General features: G+C 47.5%; 1 protein-coding gene and 1 long non-coding RNA gene across 2 annotated transcripts; one reads left to right on the top strand and one right to left on the bottom strand.

The window, feature by feature from the left end:
• Window positions 1–3,354: 3,354 nt before the first annotated feature.
• LOC123594332 (melanoma-associated antigen B5-like) lies at window positions 3,355–4,090 on the bottom strand. Its single transcript, XM_045471141.1, is given in 3 exon segments — window positions 3,355–3,771; window positions 3,774–3,973; window positions 3,976–4,090. Coding segments are annotated over 3 exon segments (732 nt in total).
• A 5,764-nt stretch (window positions 4,091–9,854) lies between these two features.
• Window positions 9,855–12,204, top strand: LOC123595056. Its single transcript, XR_006711004.1, has 2 exons — window positions 9,855–10,072; window positions 11,588–12,204. It is a non-coding gene; the product is annotated as an uncharacterized LOC123595056 (long non-coding RNA).
• Window positions 12,205–18,233: the final 6,029 nt, after the last annotated feature.

Genomic DNA, 18,233 nt, shown 5'->3' with positions numbered 1-18,233 from the left:
AAGGCTGGCAGCGGGGGGCGGGATCTCTGGTGCCCCCTCTGTTCGGGAGTGGAGAGGACTCGCGGTTTCCCTCCACCACCACCCTCTTACCTCCTCGATACTTTTCTTTAATAGGTCAGCTTGACAGCATAGGTGTGAGAGCAGATGAGGGTAGGTTGATGCACGACTCCTTGTATGCCTGTATGTTATTTTCGTCAGTTTTCATTTATATCGGTCCTCATCTTGGCTTCTGTCTCTTTAATGAAAGGCTTCCGGAGCGCTGCCACGTCCCTACGAACTGTTTAGTAATCTCTTTAGTGCCCATCTTAGAGGGACGAGTCTGTGTCCCAGGGGTGATCGGAGACGCGAAAGGTGAAGAACGAGAAAGTGGACTTAGGTTGGGAGAGGGAATGTCAGAGGAAAAACCCTGCTGATACATTTGTTCCCTTGACCCCTGCCCCAGACTTGGTCTTTTAGGTAACTTCTGCTCTGTAATACTTAACTGTAGGAAACAGGCTGAGGCAGATAATCTCACGAGACCACCATGTTTTGAAGCTAGGCTACACTGCATATGCAGATCGTCATATGTTATCAGATATTGTATCCTTTCTTTCAGTATTCATACTCCTCGTTTATTTTGGTATTCTTATTGCTCTGTATACGTATTCCAATTTTTTCCCTTAATGGACTAAGATATATTGTGGAGTAGCAACAAGGAAAGTGAATAAGGTATACAAGGTCTGTTTCAGGGTGGGAGTGGTAGCCCAATACATGCCCTGGATGAATGCACACTAGGGGTCTAGTCTAGCTCTGACACCACCTTGTGAATATGAGAATATTTGAAGTTCTTCATGTGCCAACTGAGTTTGGTAAACTATCTTGTAAGACTGGGAGTGTGTATGCTGTATATAAAGCATCTGTCAGAATGACTGGAAAATATTGGGCACTTAATGAAAGGCAGTTATGATTTTTACCTAGGCAATATCACCCTCCATGTAGGAATGTTTTTTCAATCCAGGATATGTCCTAGGAAATGGAATACTCCTAGACAAAAGAAGATTGAATCAGCCAAACATTCACTTTAGCAGGTAGAATTAAATAGATTTTCCCCATTAGGGCATGTTTTTAAAAGTTTGTTTAATTTGATGGAGAGAGAGAGAGAGTGAGCACAAGCAGGGGAGGAGCAGAGAGAAAGGGAGAGAGAGAGAGAGAGAGAGAGAGAGAGAGAGAGAGAGAGAAAGAGAAAGAGAAAGAATCCCAAGCAGGCTCCACACTCCCTGCTGAGCCTGATGCAGGTCTCAGTCCCATGGCCATGAGATCATGACCTGAGCCAAAATCAAGAGTCAGACACTTAACTGACTGAGCCACCCAGAACATTTAATTTTGGTGTGTGGTTTTTCTTTCCCCACCTGAATGCAACTCTGAACTCCTTGGATTTTGTCCAGGACCAACTCTTTAAGCTTTTCTCTGTTGTCCTTACATTCAAATCACCTCTATTTTCATTTGTTTCCTCCCCCACCCCCAGTCCCAAAATGTAGCCTTCTCTTAGAATTCGCCAAAATACAGTCAAGATAACCTAATTAAAATGCTCTTTTAATAGAGTGGGCTCTGTACCAGTTCCAAGAAGAAAGTATCTATACAGTGGCTTCTGTGTATGTCATCTCAAGGGAGTTCACCCTTTTATCTCAGAGAGTCCCTGGAGACAGTGTGTTTAGAATAGCTATTTGTGCACTATATTCTTTTGTATTGAGACTGGAATGAAGACGCTCATGATTTCTGCTTTTTCAGAGCTGAATTGTGTCCCCCCAAATTTCATGTTGAAGCCATAACCCCCAGTACCTTAGAATGAGACTGCAGTTGTAGATGAGATCCTAAGAGGTGGTTAAGATAAAATGAAGATTTTATGGTAGGCCATAACCCAGTCTGGCTCATGTCCTTATAAGACCAGCACCCACAAAGAGACACCGGAGATTCATGCACACAAACAGACAGCCAAATAAAGAGGGTGGCCATCTAGGAGCCCAGGAGAGGAGCCTCAGAGCACACCAGCCCTGCCAGCTCCTTGACTTTGGACTTCTAGCCTCCAGAACTGTGAGAAAATAAATTTTGGTTTAAACCACCCAGTCTTTGTTATTTTGTTATGGCATTCCTGACAGGTTAATACACTGCCCCAAGTAGAGATTTCTCTCTGGATTATCTACGAAGCCAAAGTAATTTCTAAGAATCTATTTTAATGGCCGCCTCTCTACCCCCCGAGGTAAGGAAGGAGCCTCCACGCTATGGTTACGTGGAGTTGACACATGCAGCACTGGACAATGTAGACATGAGATAGACAACCAGTTATTAGCCATGTTTCCTCGCTGGCTAGGGGATAAGGCACCATGTGCTACCCAGTGCGACACGGGGATACCGGTCAAGAACACAGTGAATGAGCGAGTCTGTGGGAGGCATAGTTTGGTGTCAAGAGCTTGAGGTGACCTTTCATTCCAGTGGTGCTGTGTCATCAGCTTCTTTGAATAATTTTGCATGCTAGTAGGGAACAGAAATCTGCCGCTTAGGAATAAGCAAGGTTTGTGCCTTGTTCCCTTGATAAAGATGACGGTTTGGTAGGGGCCTTTATCTGTAAGTACAGAATATCGAGGAGGAACTTCCAGTAAGACAATTTGAGGCCCTGTAAGTTTCACTAAATGTCAAGGAGCACATAATATTGAACCTTAATTTGAGAACTTACAGCTCAGTGTAGTTTTTGATTCAAGGATTTTTCTTTTCTCTCACGTCTGAGATGCATCATCTTAGGGTATGGCATCTGATCACCATTCCCACAACCTCAGTCTAGTCCACTGCATAGTTTAATTCGAAATTACATGACATGGTTTGACCCACAATATCCTAAAACTTAAACAGTCTTATTTTGGGGAACTTACACTCTGCCTGGCCCTAGGGAACCTCCCTTCTCCCTCATTGCGTTTTTTTGTTTTTGTTTTACTTTTTTGTAAGATACAGAGTTTTGGGATCCTTATGATCCCAGCTGATAGTTTGTAAAATTCTATGGGAAAGGCTGGGTCTTTATCTTAGCATCCCCACTCCTAGCATGGAGCCTTCCAGAAAGCATGTACTCAGTAGACATTTGGGGAATAAAAGGGAGAATGAGGTCTAACTTGTTATGATTTGGCATATCCTAAAACTAAACATATTGAGGTATAAATTATTTAATTTTATAAAACAAAAGGCTGAAAGGAGTAAAGAACACCAAAGTTGATCATGTTTTATTGTTTTTTTATATTCCATTATCACAATACATTTACTATGAGGTTCTTTTACATTTCCATGAAAATCCCTATTGTGAGGGTATGTTTTCTTACTGCGATGATTTTTTTAAAAAGCCTCAGACTTCAGTAGTCTGCTGGAAGTGACCCTGTTACACACAGTGGCTATAGGTCTGGCTTCAGCTCTTACTTCCTCATCTTCCAAAGTTTCTTTATATCTTGCTGAGAAGACACTGGGAACTGTGTCATTGAACTTGGCCAATAATTCAAGGACTTTCATCTTGATGGTTTCAGTGTGGGCTTTTGGGCCCCATAGGAACTCATAGCATGGAGGATCACTGTTGGACACTTGGCAGTGTTCTAGGTACTCTAGCTTCACCAAATCTTTGGTGATGAGCTTCTTAGGCTCCCCATAGATGGAGTGCTTCCTCCCACCATATACTTGCATCATATTCAGGCATTTCCAGATGTCTTCCTCAGCATCACAGTCGCCCTTCATGAAGATCACACCCAGGACTGTCATCAGGGTAGACCGGCCTTGGGTAATCCCCTGCCGGCGCACACCCTCCCATTGTTAGGGAGTTTCACTTTGCTGACAAGGTCATAGGAGTGGCTGGTTGAATCCACTTCCTTGAAGTCTACCGCAAAGACAATCTCATGTTCAGAGGCTCTCTTAATGATCTCAGAATAGTATTCTTTGTAAGTTTGGCCACTAATCTTTAGCATTCCTTCAGAATGGGCTCTTTCATTTTATATTGGTACAGAAGAAACTGTTCCAACAAACCCATCAAAGCATGTGATCTCAGTAAAAGGTGGGGGCCCAGAGAAACATAGATGTTTCTCATCTTGGCTATTCTCACCATCAGATATTGTACCAAACATTTCTGAAGAAGTAATGGTGGTAGATGGGGCTCCCCAAGACTCTTCGGAAGTGCTAATTGAGTCATTAGCTGATAAACTCTGGGTATTACCTTCTGAAACAGGGGAAGAAGAGGGAGGAGACTCTTCCACTGCTACAGGGGCCTGAACTCTTGTGTCACCTCGAGACTGGTGGCATTTCTCATGAGTGCATTGCTTATTCTTCTGATCCTGAGGGATGATGGCTATGATCAAGGTCAGTGGTCAGGAGTATGAGTAGGAGAGCAGGTGGTGAGGTCCCACTAGAGGAGGAGGAAGGTTGACGGGGTGTGTGCACCTTTATAAAGAAGGTACACTTGGTTTTCCTCAAGGGCACTTCTCTCACCACCCACAGGGCTCCTTTCCTCCCAGTTGGCTTATCCCATGGGAAGCTTGTGAAGGAAATTGGAGATTTAGGCTGCTTCCTGTCAGACCTGCCTCGGGCATACTGGGGTGATAGCAGGAGCTGCTGGTCTTGTGGTTGAGAACTCACCTATTTCACAGTCAAGACCATCATTCAACTAGTGGCTAGTCATGGGGTTTTTGTTTTGTTGTTTGTGTCTGTTTGTTTGTTTCACCTCTGTTCCTCCGATGTTGACATCACAAACCTCCCTGGTACCCATGATAAGGAAGTGAAAGGGGTCCTCAGCTTATGTTTCCTGTCCCGGCCTGACTGTTCAGTGGGTAGTTTTCTATCTTGACCTCTTTGGGGTCCTCAGTCCTCATTAAGGTCCTTACATGGGGTCCATATAGGGCCTGACACCTCCACCCCTTTCACTGAAGTGTAGCTGCACTTTCGATCTAAGGATTTCATTTCCCATAAACCTAATATATAAAAGTGTTGGGGCAGTTTCTACTTGAAACTCCTGCCCTGGTTCTTCAAGGGCTGAAATTAGGGGCAGAGCCAGAATCTTTGCTTTCCTTTCTGCCTCGTGGTGAGTAGTCCTTTGGTCCTCGTTTTGAGCCCTGACCCTTTTCATGGCCTGGAATTCCTCCCTCCCTTGCCCTTAGGCCTGCCCCTCATATCACAGCCTGCACCACCCTGAGACCCCTAGAAGAAAGTGGGACCATCATCTGATCCTACCTGTCCTTGGTCTCCTGAGGCTGAGAGTAAGAAACTAATGCTTTCCTACTCCTACTCTTAAGGGGTGTGTGGCTCCCTTAGTCCACAGGGTATTCCTTTGATCTCTGGAAAAAAAAAAATCTTCCCACTGCTGCTGCTTAGGCCATAGTCCTATAGACCAAGTTTCTCAGCCCTTTATGACACCATAGGAGGAAGTATGTCGTACTCTGTCATCAATGCCCAGGTATCCAAAGGGTGCCAGCAAAGTCAGAGTTCTGTATGATTAATTCAGTTCTGAGGGAAAAGAGCTCCCTAGGTCCTTACTCAGGATCCTCACCTTGACTAGGACCTGAGACTCCTTTCTTCGCTTGCCTGAGATCCCTTCCCTTAGAGCAAGGCACTTGGGTTTCTGACCCTTTTCTTGTCGAGTCAGCCTGACATCCTTACCAAGGCATCCCAGGGTTGATGGCAGGGGCAACCTCTGTGCCAGCTCACTATTCTGGGGTCTGAGGTCTCCACAGTCATCACTCAGGATTCTGCCTGTGTTGAGTGGCAGTACCTGGGATGCCTCCCTCTATTGTTAGGTCTCAAAGCCACAGACTGAGTCCATCACTCCCCAAGGTGTCAGAGAGGGAAAGTCAGGGAATGCTGCATGAAGCTACTCCTGCTTATGCCTTTCCAAGTATGGTATCAGGATTCAGGATCCTTGGGGCCCTCTCTGATCCTGGTCTTCACTTAGGATCTTCACCTTGACTTCCAGCAAGCCCTGGGTTTCTGCTTTCTTTCAACCCAAGATTACCCATGTAGACCAAAGCTCAAATGTCCCTGAGAGCCCTGAAAATAAGTGAGGGAAGGCTTATCTTGTCACTTCTGCCTTGGCCTCCTGGGTCTGAGAGGGGTCACAGGCCAATCTTCCTATGACTCTAGTTATTATGGGGTGTTGGTCTCCTCAATCTTAATTTTTCAGTCTTCCTATGGACTCGGGTCTTTTTTTTTATAGTTTAAAAACCAAATACAATTATTTTTTATTACAGGGTCACAGTCTTTCATATTCAGTGCTTTGGGGGAAAGTCTTTTCTTCAAACAATTCCTCAAATCATGTTGAAAAACATTTCATGTCTTCTGCAGTGCCTCAGACGCATAAATAACAACATTAAGGGGCACCTGGGTGGCTCAGTCGGTTAAGCGTCCAACTTCAGCTCAGGTCATCATGTCACCATTTGTGTGTTTGAGCCCTGCATGGGGCTCTGTGCTGACAGCTCAGAGCCTAGAGCCTACTTTAGATTCTGTGTCTCCCTCTCCCTCTACCTCTCCCCTGCTCACACACATACTCTCTCTCTCTCTCTCAAAAAGAAACAAACATTTAAATTAAAAAAAAAATAAACATTAATATACATATTTGTCAGTTAAACAGCTAAAAATGGTAATTTCACTCTTGCGCAGTGATGATCCAGATTAGGTTTCAAGGGAGTTAAATTTCTGATGACCAGAGCACCATCCAGAAACCTGGGGAAAATTTCTCATGGTACAACCCAGTTGACTGACGTTAACTTTTCCATTTGCAAGAATAGTAGGCATAATGCTCACAGGTAGTTGCTATTTTGCTTTCTCATTAGTTGTCTGAGATTCACCACACAATGCAGTTTCCTAGACTGTGTTAACTTGGTCATAAACTCTTGGACATTGGTGGGGAAGTCTGAAATGGGTGGTCCAAGTGGTTGTTCTTTGCTCCCTGACTTCAAGGGTGGCAGTAGGAGCCAATGGTGCCAAGTTTGCACCGAAGCTCGGAGTCCAGGTGAAAAAAAATCATAGCCCTGTGTTCAGGCACCAAATAATGAGGTTTTGGGGGTTGTGGGGGGTTTGGAGCTGATGGCCAAGAAGGAATTCTTGAAGACCTCTTTGGCACAAAAAGGTGATTCTATTAAAGCATGGAGACAGGACCTGTGGGCAGAAAGAGCTGCTTTTTTTTTTTTTTTAAGTTTCTTTAAAATTTGTTTATTATGAGAGCAGAAGGGAGAGTGAGAATCCCAAGCAGGCTCCATACCAGCAGTGCAGAGCCTGATGCAAGGCTCAAACCCACAAACTGTGAGATCATGACTTCAGCCAAAAATAAGAGATGCTTAACTAACTGAGCCACCCAGGCACCTCTCCTGACTCTTCTTTGAAAGGCTTCCTGGGAAATACCTCATCCTTCCAAACTCCTGCTTAGTCTCCCTACTGCAAACCTGGCAGCAAATGAGTTGATTCCCAGGAGTAATGTGAGATGATGAAACTATAGTAGAGGCAGGGGCCCAGGGCCGGTGGTATGCTATCGCAGATCTCTTCTTTCTTCTTTCTTTCTTCTTTCTCACACACTGATCTCTTCTTTCTTTTCACAGACTTAGCCTCTTACATAACTTCACTTCTAATAGATTTATTTTCCACAATAGAGGGACTGAGCCACATGATACTGTGATTCCCTGATCTTTTCATGTTTATTGACATTTCCTTTGTTGATAACATTATTGTCGCTGAATACTGTCTCTTTCTTTATTCATACTTAACATTGATTTTGCTATTGCTTGTTCCTTGGGCTTTGTATTCCAAAACCATATTTGGGGTGTGAAATCATGGTTTTTAACACCTGAAATACATTTGGGAGTAATGAACAGAACAGTGAAGTGATACACATATGCCTCGGGCTGAGAGGAGTGGCACTGTGGGCTCTCGAGGAATTCAGAGCCAGGGTCTACTCCAGTGCTGTCACTTGCCAGCCTTGAATTTAAGAATATTCCAAGTTCTTTATTCGGAAAGTGAGTCTGATAACATTTGTCATGTAGGACTATAGACATATAGGTGATGGATATTACCCATTTGGCATGGTGTTAGGCAAAGTTTGGTGCTTTTTTTTTTTAATGTTTAGTTTTGAGAGAGAGAGAGAGAGAGAGCGCACAAGCATGATCCAGGGAGGGGCAGAGGCAGAGGGAGAGAGAGAATCCCAAGCAGGCTCCGCACTATCAGCGTAGAGCCCGATGCGGGGCTTGAACTCGAACTCACCAACCGTGAGGTCATGACCTGAGCTGAAATCAAGAGTCAGATGCTTAACCAATGGAGCCACCCAGGTACCCCACAAAGTTTGGTGCTTTTAATGAACGGCCATTATTACTAAGATGATTGTGACCCCTGATGATAAAATTGTTTCTTCACAGAATTTTATTTCCAGCCTGTATTAGACAATATCCAACTACTAACAGTATAGAAATCCAAATCTACTGAAATGCTACAGAGCAAATAAAACCTGTAGTATTTCTCCACTAGAGCATCTGTTGTTTAATATAGGTATGGGGCTGTCTTCCTCAATTGGATGCAACTGAAAGTTTCTCTTTGTGTCAGGTACCAACGACTTCCCTTTTAGGTCCCTTTCCATCCAAACCACCCCTGTTGTCATTCATTTTATCGCCACCAAAATTCATGCCCTCTCTTAAGAGTTGGACAAATTATACTCAAAATAACCTAGTTAAAATGCCCTTCTAACAGAGTGAGCTCAGGCACTCCCATCCCATGAAAAGCAAGAAAGTCCAGGGCCTTCTTAGCATCACACTTCAATGAAGTATTACCCTTATTACTCAGAAGCTCTCTGGATGTTCTCTGCCTAAAATATGTCATTTGTGTACTGTGTCACCTGCACTGGGGCAAGCACATAGGACCCATTCCATTCAGGCCTCAGCTAGGGACTGACGCTGGTTTTCACACAACCCCAGAGTAAATGTGAAAAACTGTTTTCCACTACAGGCCTGGGCTCCCAACTCTGAGAACCATCACCTAAAGACCTGGCCCCTCGCTGCCCACCACTCGCCCGGCCACATCCAGCCCACAGCACAGCCTGGCTTAAAATGACCTCCCCAAGGGACTGGCATTTTACCAAGCCCAACAGAGCGTTAACCGAACACTTTACACTAGACTTTTCTCACCTAGGACCTCCCCTTATGCACCTCTTCCTTTTAACTTGTCATTTATTTCTTGGAGGGGATCTCACCATCTTCATTATATAACTGCTGCCAGAGTCTCCAGTTCTATGTGCATTGGTTTGCTTATTTTTCTTAACATTCCCAGTGCTACCAGGGGGCTTTCCAAAGAGAGGATGCTCAACTGATACTAGAGGAAAAGAAATAAATAGCATTTATTATTATTGAAATAAACAAATAAACCAAGAGGTTTATTTAATTTCTTATACGTCTTGAATAAGCCACACAATACCCAGGTGTATGTTATTTAATTTTATGAGCAAAGAGCCCAAAGAATAAAGCAAAGAGTTAACCGTCCTTTACTTAAGTTTCACCACCTGGTGATCCCAAATATTTTCCTATGAGGTTCTTCCATGTTCCCATGAAAAACCCTATTTCAGTGCTCTGTTAACCAGTTCTGTAGCAAAAAGGAAAGAATGAAGGCATTTGAGCTTGTTTTAAAAAAAAAAAAAGGCAAACCCTAAAACTTAAACGTGAATGGTAATAATGTGATTTCTCTGGCATTAGTAACCTTAGGTTCTGAAGCAGAATATCTTCACTAAACTGAACAATATTTGAAAATTTAAAAAAAAAAAGCTTACAGATGACTTTAATGAAAAAAACAAACAAAAAAGGCAAAGATCTTCATTTTGTTCCCTCCAGCCCCCAACTCTGCACTACTTGGAAGGCCAAGGGCCATCTTTTGCCTCACCTGACTCACTGGATTCTGCGACAGCAGCTGACCCGGGTCCTTGAAGGCTTCCCGCGCCACCCCCCCACCCCATCACCAGGAGAGGCCACCCTGGCTGAGGCTCCGGGTCTGCGAGCTGCCTCATGTAACAGGGCCTCCTTATACATTTGTCATCACCAGAAATGGAAGTCACGTAAGTCACATCTAGTCACAGCTGTTTGGAGATTCTGAGAGCTAACAGCGGGGGACAAAACTCGATGGGACACTACCGTTCTGGGGTGTGTGAAAGGAGTGTGTTTTATACAATGCAGAACCAGCCCCTTTCAACCATACCTGAGTTTATGTTCATGACGTGACTTTGGAAAGCTCCTAAGTATGGGTACTGGCTGCCCAGGGGGAACCAACCGTGTATTTAAGGAGTTGGAAGTTTCGGCCCCACCTCCTGATCTGCGGGGAGGGGAGAGAGGCTGGAGATTGACTTAATCGCCAACAGCCAGTGATTTCATTAATTGTGCTTCTGTAACGAAGCCTCCGTTAAACTCCTAACCAAAGTGTTTTGGAGAACTTCCAGTTTGCAGAACTCACAGAGATGCTGGGAGGGTGGGACAGCTGGGGACAGGACGAGGAATCCCTGAACGCCTTCCCCACACCATGCTCTGTGCTTTTCTTTTTTCTTTTTTTTTTTTTCTTTTAATTTTTTTTTTCAACGTTTATTTATTTTTGGGACAGAGAGAGACAGAGCATGAACGGGGGAGGTGCAGAGAGAGAGGGAGACACAGAATCGGAAACAGGCTCCAGGCTCTGAGCCATCAGCCCAGAGCCCGACGCGGGGCTCGAACTCACGGACCACGAGATCATGACTTGGCTGAAGTCGGACGCTCAACCGACTGTGCCACCCAGGCGCCCCATCTTTTTTCTTTTTTTAATTGATGTATTTATTTTGAGAGAAAGAGAGAGAGCACGCGTGCAAGTGGGGAAGGGGCAGGGAGAGAGAGGGAGAGAGAGAATCCCAAGCAGGCCCTGTATCACCAGCGCAGAGCCCGATGCAGGGCTCGAACTGCAGGATCGTGACCTGAGCTGGAGTCAGACGCTTAACTGGCTGAGCCAGCGAGATGCCCTATGCATTTCTTACATTTGGCTGTAATTTAGTCCTGTCCATTCATGAGAAATCAGTAACCTACTAAGTACATCATACTCCTGACTTCTGTGAGCCATTTTAGAAAATTTTCAAACCCAAAGAAGAGTTTGTGGGAATCTCTGATTTATAGCCAGTCAGAGGAGCGGGAGGCCCAGATTTGTGATTAAGTATAAGAGAGTCTTCTGGGAATGAGCCCTTGACTTGTGAGATTTGATGCTCGTTTCAGTAAATGTTGTCAGAATGGAATTGAGTTGTAGGACACCTGGCTGTTGCTTAAGAATTGGTCCTTTTGGGGGATAAAGACACTAAACCCTATACTGCTGGTGTCAGCAGTATTGTAAGTAGAAGTGTAGAGCACATGTTGTTTTCTTGTAAAATGCATTTTCTCCTTTTCTGTGAAGGCAATGATTTCCCTTTGTCGGTATTTTCTTCTGTGATCTAACCATTCTGTTTCTGAGTCATCCTATTTGATTCCTAGTGAAATCCATGGTCTTTCCTCATCCCCAAACTGCAAGAGAGGCTTTGGTTATTGACCACTTGGGTAAGCTCGCTCATTGCTGTGTCTTTCAGAGGCCAGTCTCAAATAACACACCAGTAACAGGTTCCAGAGTTGGACACGAGGGCACACCAGGGAAGGCCCCGGGCGAGGATGCCGTCTTGCAGGAAAGTGCTGGAACCAGACGCACGCGTTGCTGCCAGGGCAGGGTCTGCTTCCAAGGATCCATACGGCTAATGGTATGTGGATCTGAGGTGAATGCAAGCCACAGACAATCCCCGAATTGTGGTCTCTTTTCACAGTAACCATCCTCTTCTATGCCTGCTTTTAACATTTTGGCTACAAGTTCCTCTTTCTTATTGCCTCAGATCTATTTTGGAGGAGTGGGGAAAACAAAGCGAATTGAGAGACACCGTGTCGGTCTTCATCTGGGAGACACGCAGTGGCACAGTGTGGCCTCTAGACAAATTCAGACCAGGGCTCTAGTTCTGGGTCCGTCACTTCAAAGCCAGGTAAACTGGAGAAAATGGCTAGTTCATCATCTGCAAAGTGAGTCCGATGTGTCCTCTCTGGTAGGATTGTTGGAATATGTGCAGTGTTGGCAAAGCATCTGAAACAGTGATCTTCTAAAGAGTGGCATTTCTTACTATGATGATTAGGACCCCAGACAATAATACCAATTCCTCTGGGATTTCGGGTTTGTTTGTTTGTTTGTTTGTTTGTTTTTATGAGATGTCAGAAAAACTGCAGCACCTTTGGAAAGAAGGAAGTACTGCTTAGCCAGTAAAGCTATGTACATTTTTCCCGTTTGAAAATGTGTTATTTAATCTGGGTGTGGAGGAGTCTCCCCCAGTTAGATGCAATGCAGAGGTTCTAGAATTGGTGTCATGGACAGTTTCCCTCCCGGGGGCCTTTCCATCCAAACCATGCCTGTTTTCATTCATTGCACCACCACCAAGAATCTAGTTTTCCATAAGAGTTTGCCAAATTCCCCTGAAAATCGTTCAGTTAATAGAATGCCCCTGGAATGGAGTAGCCTCTGGCCCTCCCAGCCCGGCGCAGAGATAGTGAAATGACATCTCACTCTCCAGGAGTGTCACCTTTGTTTCTTAGAAGCCTCCTAGACAGCATGTGCCTCAAACATCTGTGGTGTGCACTGTGTTCACATGCACTGGAACCAGAGCCCAGGACCGCTTCTCTTCCTGCCCCAGGTGGAGAGCCTGTCTGTTGTATCCAGCATCCCAAAGTAAGGATTAAGGGCAGGATTTCATTCTTGCCTATAGTCAGACTCTCAGCTCTGAGACCCACCTGAGGGCCCATTCTGGGCTCACGATTCTCACCACTTCATCTAGTCCACTACCTTGCTTAGCTTCAAACGACCTCCTCTATAGGAAGTCAGGTGTGGCAAAGCTCCCAAGTGCCTAGCTGCAGAGCACTTGCTCGTGGCTACTCTCATCGGGAACCTTCTCTCTCTCCCTGACTCCTTCTTTTCACTCGTCATTTACATGGGTCCTAGAGTCTAGGTCACTGTCTTGCTGATACGGCAGCAGCTCCTAGACTAAAAGTCTATGGACACTGGCCTGGTCTTCTTTTGTGTAGCATCCCTAGTACTGGCATGAGGCCTCCCCAAGAAGAGATGCTCAGTTAACAGTTGTGGAGGAAGAGAGATAGCAAGCAGAATGCCTACTTTGTTATTATTTAATTTCTCTCGCCATCTTGAATAATATAAGAAATGGGAGATACACATCTTTTAGTTTTCTAAAAAGTGCTAAGAAAGTCCTCCACCGCTTCGACACTAACGACATTCTTCAGTGAAAAGGTCCAGAATCTCCCTGAGGCTGTACTTGATGTGGGCGTAGTTAGTGGTAATGGCCCTGGAACACGTGCTGGTTTGGGCGCTCAACCTGGCAGCATCTGCTCTAGAGGCTTTCTTCCTCCTATCTCAAAGCCTGTTCATAATGGGATGGGAAGGCACCGAAGATGGTAACATTGACCTTGGCCCACAATGACCAGACGTATCTCTTGCTGGTTTCAGCACAGGCTCGTAGACCCCCATGGGAATTCACAGAGAGGGAATTACCAGAGAGGGAATTCACAGAGAGGAGGATCACTGTTGGGCACCAGTCGGTACTCCAGGTCCTCGAGCCTCATTCCATCTTGGGTGATGAACTCTTCATATACGAAGTTTTTCCCCCACCATATGCCTAAATCTGACTCAGAACTTCTCAGTTCTTCCCTGCTGTGGCCCAGTTGCCCTTCATGAAGCTCATGCTCAGGAGTGTCACCAGGAGATGGGTCTTGGGCAAACCCTTATCGCCACTCACACGCCCGTGGTTAGGAAGTCCAGGACGCTGGCAGGAGCATCAGAGGGATGCTCTAGCATCACTCTTGCATCAAAGGAACCCCACTTCCTTTAATTCAAGGCCAAAAGCCAATCCCTTTCTCCTCAGGATCTCAGGGAAGCGGTTCTTGGACATTTTGTCAGCACCTTTCAGCATGACTGCTTTTCAAATAGGTCTTCATGTTATAGACGTGCAGCAGAAATTGTACCAGTATAACTTGCCTTCCTGCTTAGAGGAGTTCTGTGGGAGCTCTCAGTGGATGGTGCTGTCCTCTCCTCAGCTTGGTTGGCTCTTGGCATTGTCTTCACATCTTGGGCAGGAAACCCCTACAATAGAGGTAGTGGTGGATGGGGCTCTCTTTGGCTCTCGGGGAATGCCAGAAAGAGGGGATCTCTGCAGAATACCCCCAAATCAGGAGAGGAGGAAAATGGGGGACTCTGCTGCTGCTGCTGCTGCTGCTGCTGCTGCTGCTGCAGTAGACTGAGCACCCTCAAGACCTTGGGGGCATTTCTCGCAGAGGCGGAGCTTACTCTTTTGGCCCTGAGGCGTGACGACACTGGTTAGGGACAGCAAATAGCAAAGGCACCTGGGCACCTGGCTCTGCCTGACATCAGAGGGAGATGATGTGAGCCCCATCAGTGGGGAGATTCCACCTTGGCTTCGACCATGGCTGCCCCTGCAGGGTCCTCGAGGGCACTGCTCTAGGACCCCACAGGGCTCCTGTTGTCCTGGTCAGCCTGGGTCCTGAGCACCCTGTGGAGGAAGGTGTTGGGAGTCTTGGGCCACTCTCAGACCTGCCCGGGAGTGAACCAGGGTGACCACAGGGGCTGGCAGGGGGGGCTGCTCACTTTGTCACCTCGGGGCTGGGACACACCCTTCTGCCCTCTAGTGGCTTCACATTCAAGCTAAGGATCTTAACATCCTTAGACATGCTATAAGGGAGGAATAGGGGATCCTCTGCCTGTCCACCCTGCCCTGAGCCTTGAAGCGCTGAGCAGAGGTGCAGCTGGACTCTTTGTTGTCCCTTCCACTCGGGGGGTGGGGCAGGGGCCCCTCAGTCTTCAGTCAGGGTTCTCACATTGAATCCTAGGAGGGCCGGTGGCTCCTCTCTACCTTCGCCTGAAGACATCTCCTCTTAGGAAGGCCACAACGCTTTGAGACCCAGTAGAAAGAGTGAGGATGACCATATTTGGCCACCCCTGCCTGTGGTCGCTTGAGACACAAAGTTGTGGTAGGCAAATCTGGAACTTATGATGGTTTGCCTCCCTGGTCCTCACTCAGGTTCCTCAGTTGGACTCTGGGATGGCCTCATTCCTTCCTCTCTTATCTCTTACTCTCCCTATTTCTCTGTCACCCTGACAGGAATTGAGGGTTGCCTTCACTCTGTCTGACATCTTTCCCGATGTCTCCTGGGACTGATAGCAGGGCGGATATGATGTGCTGCACCATTGTTATGGTTTTCATGCTCTGCTCCTTTTTCAGGGCCCTTACCCTTATCCCTGGCACAGCCTGGCAGTTGTCCCTTTTCTCGCTTCCAACCAAGGGCCTCACCACCCCGAGTCCCTAGAGGTGGAAGTCATGTAAGTCACATCTAGTCACAGCTGTTTGGAGATTCTGAGAGCTAACAGCGGGGGACAAAACTTGATGGGACTCTACTGTGCTGAGGTGGTGACACCTACAGTCCTCACTCTGTCAGGATCTAGGAGGCCTCCTTCTACTGACCTGAGTCCCCCAAGGCTGGAAGTCAGTGGGTGACACATTTGCATACTCCTGCCTGGAGCCCCCAGCCAGGTCTGACAGGGTGGTGGGACTGTTTGTTCTTCTCTCTTTTCCGTTGTTTCTCTTGGTCCTCACTCAGTCTTCACACTGCTTCTTGCCATGACCTGGAGGCCCGTTCCCCCACGCTAAGGCTTTTCATGGCCTAAGACCACCTAGGGGGCTGTGAGGGTTGCCTCCGTGGCAACCCTTCCTATGGTCCCATGGCCGACAGTGGCCGAGGTGTTCTGTGGTGTCTCTACCTTTATGGTTTGGGTGGTTCCCTCTTGATGTAGGGCCCCATGCCGGATTCTTGGCATGACCTGGAATTTCTCCCTCTGCTCCGCTGAGGCTCGCCCCTTTGACCCAGCGCCTCACCTCCTCCCCAGAGGACTCGAGCGGGACAGGAATGCCAACATTCCTGGGTTTGCGGAGAGAAGACAGCAGTGGTTGGGCTCTGCGTGGCCCCGTGTGTTCTGGTCGGTGTCCCTTTCCCCTGATTTAGAGTCATCAACTTGCCTCCAGTTAGGGACGAGGTTTCCGCACCGTGAGGACCGAGGCTGCTCCCATTAGGCAGAGGCCCTCTCCTCCGTGAGACCACTTCCCGTGGAAAGAGGGGACACCTCAGCTGGAAAGCTTTGCCCTGGGCCTCCTAGGACTGACAGCAAGGGTGGGACTCTGGGCATTCTCCCTCTTCTGGGGTGAGGGGTCCCCTTGCTCCTCACTCACGGTCCTCCTCTTGACTCATGACCAGCCCTGGGACTCTACCCTCCACTCACCTAAGGCCGTGCTCCTCAGACCAAGGCCGTTACCTGCCTGGACATTCCGATTTGGAAGTCAGGATGAACCCTATCTGTCTGGGGCTGTTGGGATCCTCTGAAAGATCATAGTAGGAGCTAAATTTTAGGACACTTCCCTCTTGTCGAGTGACTAGCCCCTCGGGCTTTGCTCGGGTGTCTAACCTGGACTCCGGGGAGTATATGGGACTCTTTCCTCTACTGAGTCGGCCAGCCTTCCGGCAAGGCTGTCATCTTCCTGAGACACTAGATGGGGAAGACCATCTGCTACTCCCTGGCTTCCCCCTGCCGGAGGCTCTGTGTGGTCCCCTCTGTCATAGGGGTCCACTCATCAGCCCTCAATATCCTCACCTTAAATGCCAGTAAGGCCTGTTGGATAGGATCTGCTGCTTGGACAGAATCGGAGCTGCTGCCTCAGCATGAGACCTTGCCTCCCCCATGAACCCCCCTCCTCTGTTCCCCACCAGAAGAAATGAGGGGGAGCCTCAGCCAGAGAGCGCCGGCCACAGCCACACAAGGCGGAAAGCAGGGTATGTGTTGTGGAGCCCCTGGTGTGGCAAGACGGGCAGTTCCTCCTTCCTCATTCGGGGTCCCCACCTTGCTACCTGTCAGGCTGGGACTCTTCTCTCCACTGCCCTGAGGACACAGCCCTTAAACCGAGGCTTCTCTATCTCTGAGAACCTTGAAGGAGGAGGTGACGCTCAGGTACAGCTCTACCTGAGGCCCCCTAGGTGTGAGGGCAGCTCACCTCGGTAATCCCATGTTCTGGGGTGTGGGTGTCTAGGGTCCTCATTTTGTCCTCTCCTCAGTTAGAGGCTGCTGGGAAATCCACATCTCTGCCGATCCTCAAGCAGGTTTCTGACTACAGGCCTTGCAGGGACTTGCCTAGGAAGATGTGACACTAGGCAGGGGTGGGGGGGGGGAGGCCTGGGAGGCTGGGGGTAGGGGGCTGCCCAGATGGTCTGCTGTCAGAGAAGAATCCTTCTCTTTGCCAGCTAGACAGCATCTTCCGGGCCTCTCCTTCTAACGGATTTACTTCTTACAGGGACGAGGCGGGGCCCGTCAGGTATTTGAGAGCCCCTGATCTTTTCGGGTTGTCTGACGTTGCATGTACAGGTGATCCTGTTGACACTGGATGTCAGTTTTTTCTTATCTTTGATCATGCTACACAGTTATGTAGCATTATTGTTACCTTGGCTGTGTATTCCAAAACGCCGCTTTGGGTCAGGGTTTTGTTTATCCCATGAGATAGAGTGTGGAGTGATGAGAAGAGAAAGAATGAAAAGCTGGGAGGAAAGGAAGAGCATGGGTCTCGAGATGGATCTAAACCAATCCAGAGCAGGGATCCAGTCCCAGGGAGGTCACTCAACACTCCCGTGAACTTGAGGCATTTACCGGTGCTTTGTCTGTAAAGGAAGTTTGCTATAGGAATGTTGGAAGTTATGTACCATAGGAAGCATTTCACATGCTCAGTAGAAAAATACCCGGCCTGAGCGAATGGCAGTTAGGATTGGTATGAACCCCCAACCTCCCACCCGCCCCCCACCTGAATTTGGTTTTCCCTGAATGCTTATGTCCAGAGAGAAGGAGCAAGAGTGGGGGGAGGGGCAGGGAGAGTGTGGGAGGGAGAGAATCCCAAGCAGGTTCCACACTGTCAACAGAGAGCCCGACCGGGGGGCTTGATCCCACCACACTGGAGATCATGACCCGAGCAGAAACCAAGGGTGGGTCGCCCAACCAACAGAGCCACCCAAGGGCCCCATCTGAGTTTACTTTTCATCCAGCAGGTAGCAGGGAATATACAGTGCACAGAGACAAAACAAACA

This window comes from Leopardus geoffroyi, chromosome X, assembly GCF_018350155.1.
Source record: "Leopardus geoffroyi isolate Oge1 chromosome X, O.geoffroyi_Oge1_pat1.0, whole genome shotgun sequence".
Classification (NCBI taxonomy): Eukaryota; Metazoa; Chordata; class Mammalia; order Carnivora; family Felidae; genus Leopardus; species Leopardus geoffroyi.
The sequence above is the reverse complement of the archived record's forward strand: the minus strand, read 5'-3'. Positions and strand labels throughout refer to the sequence as shown.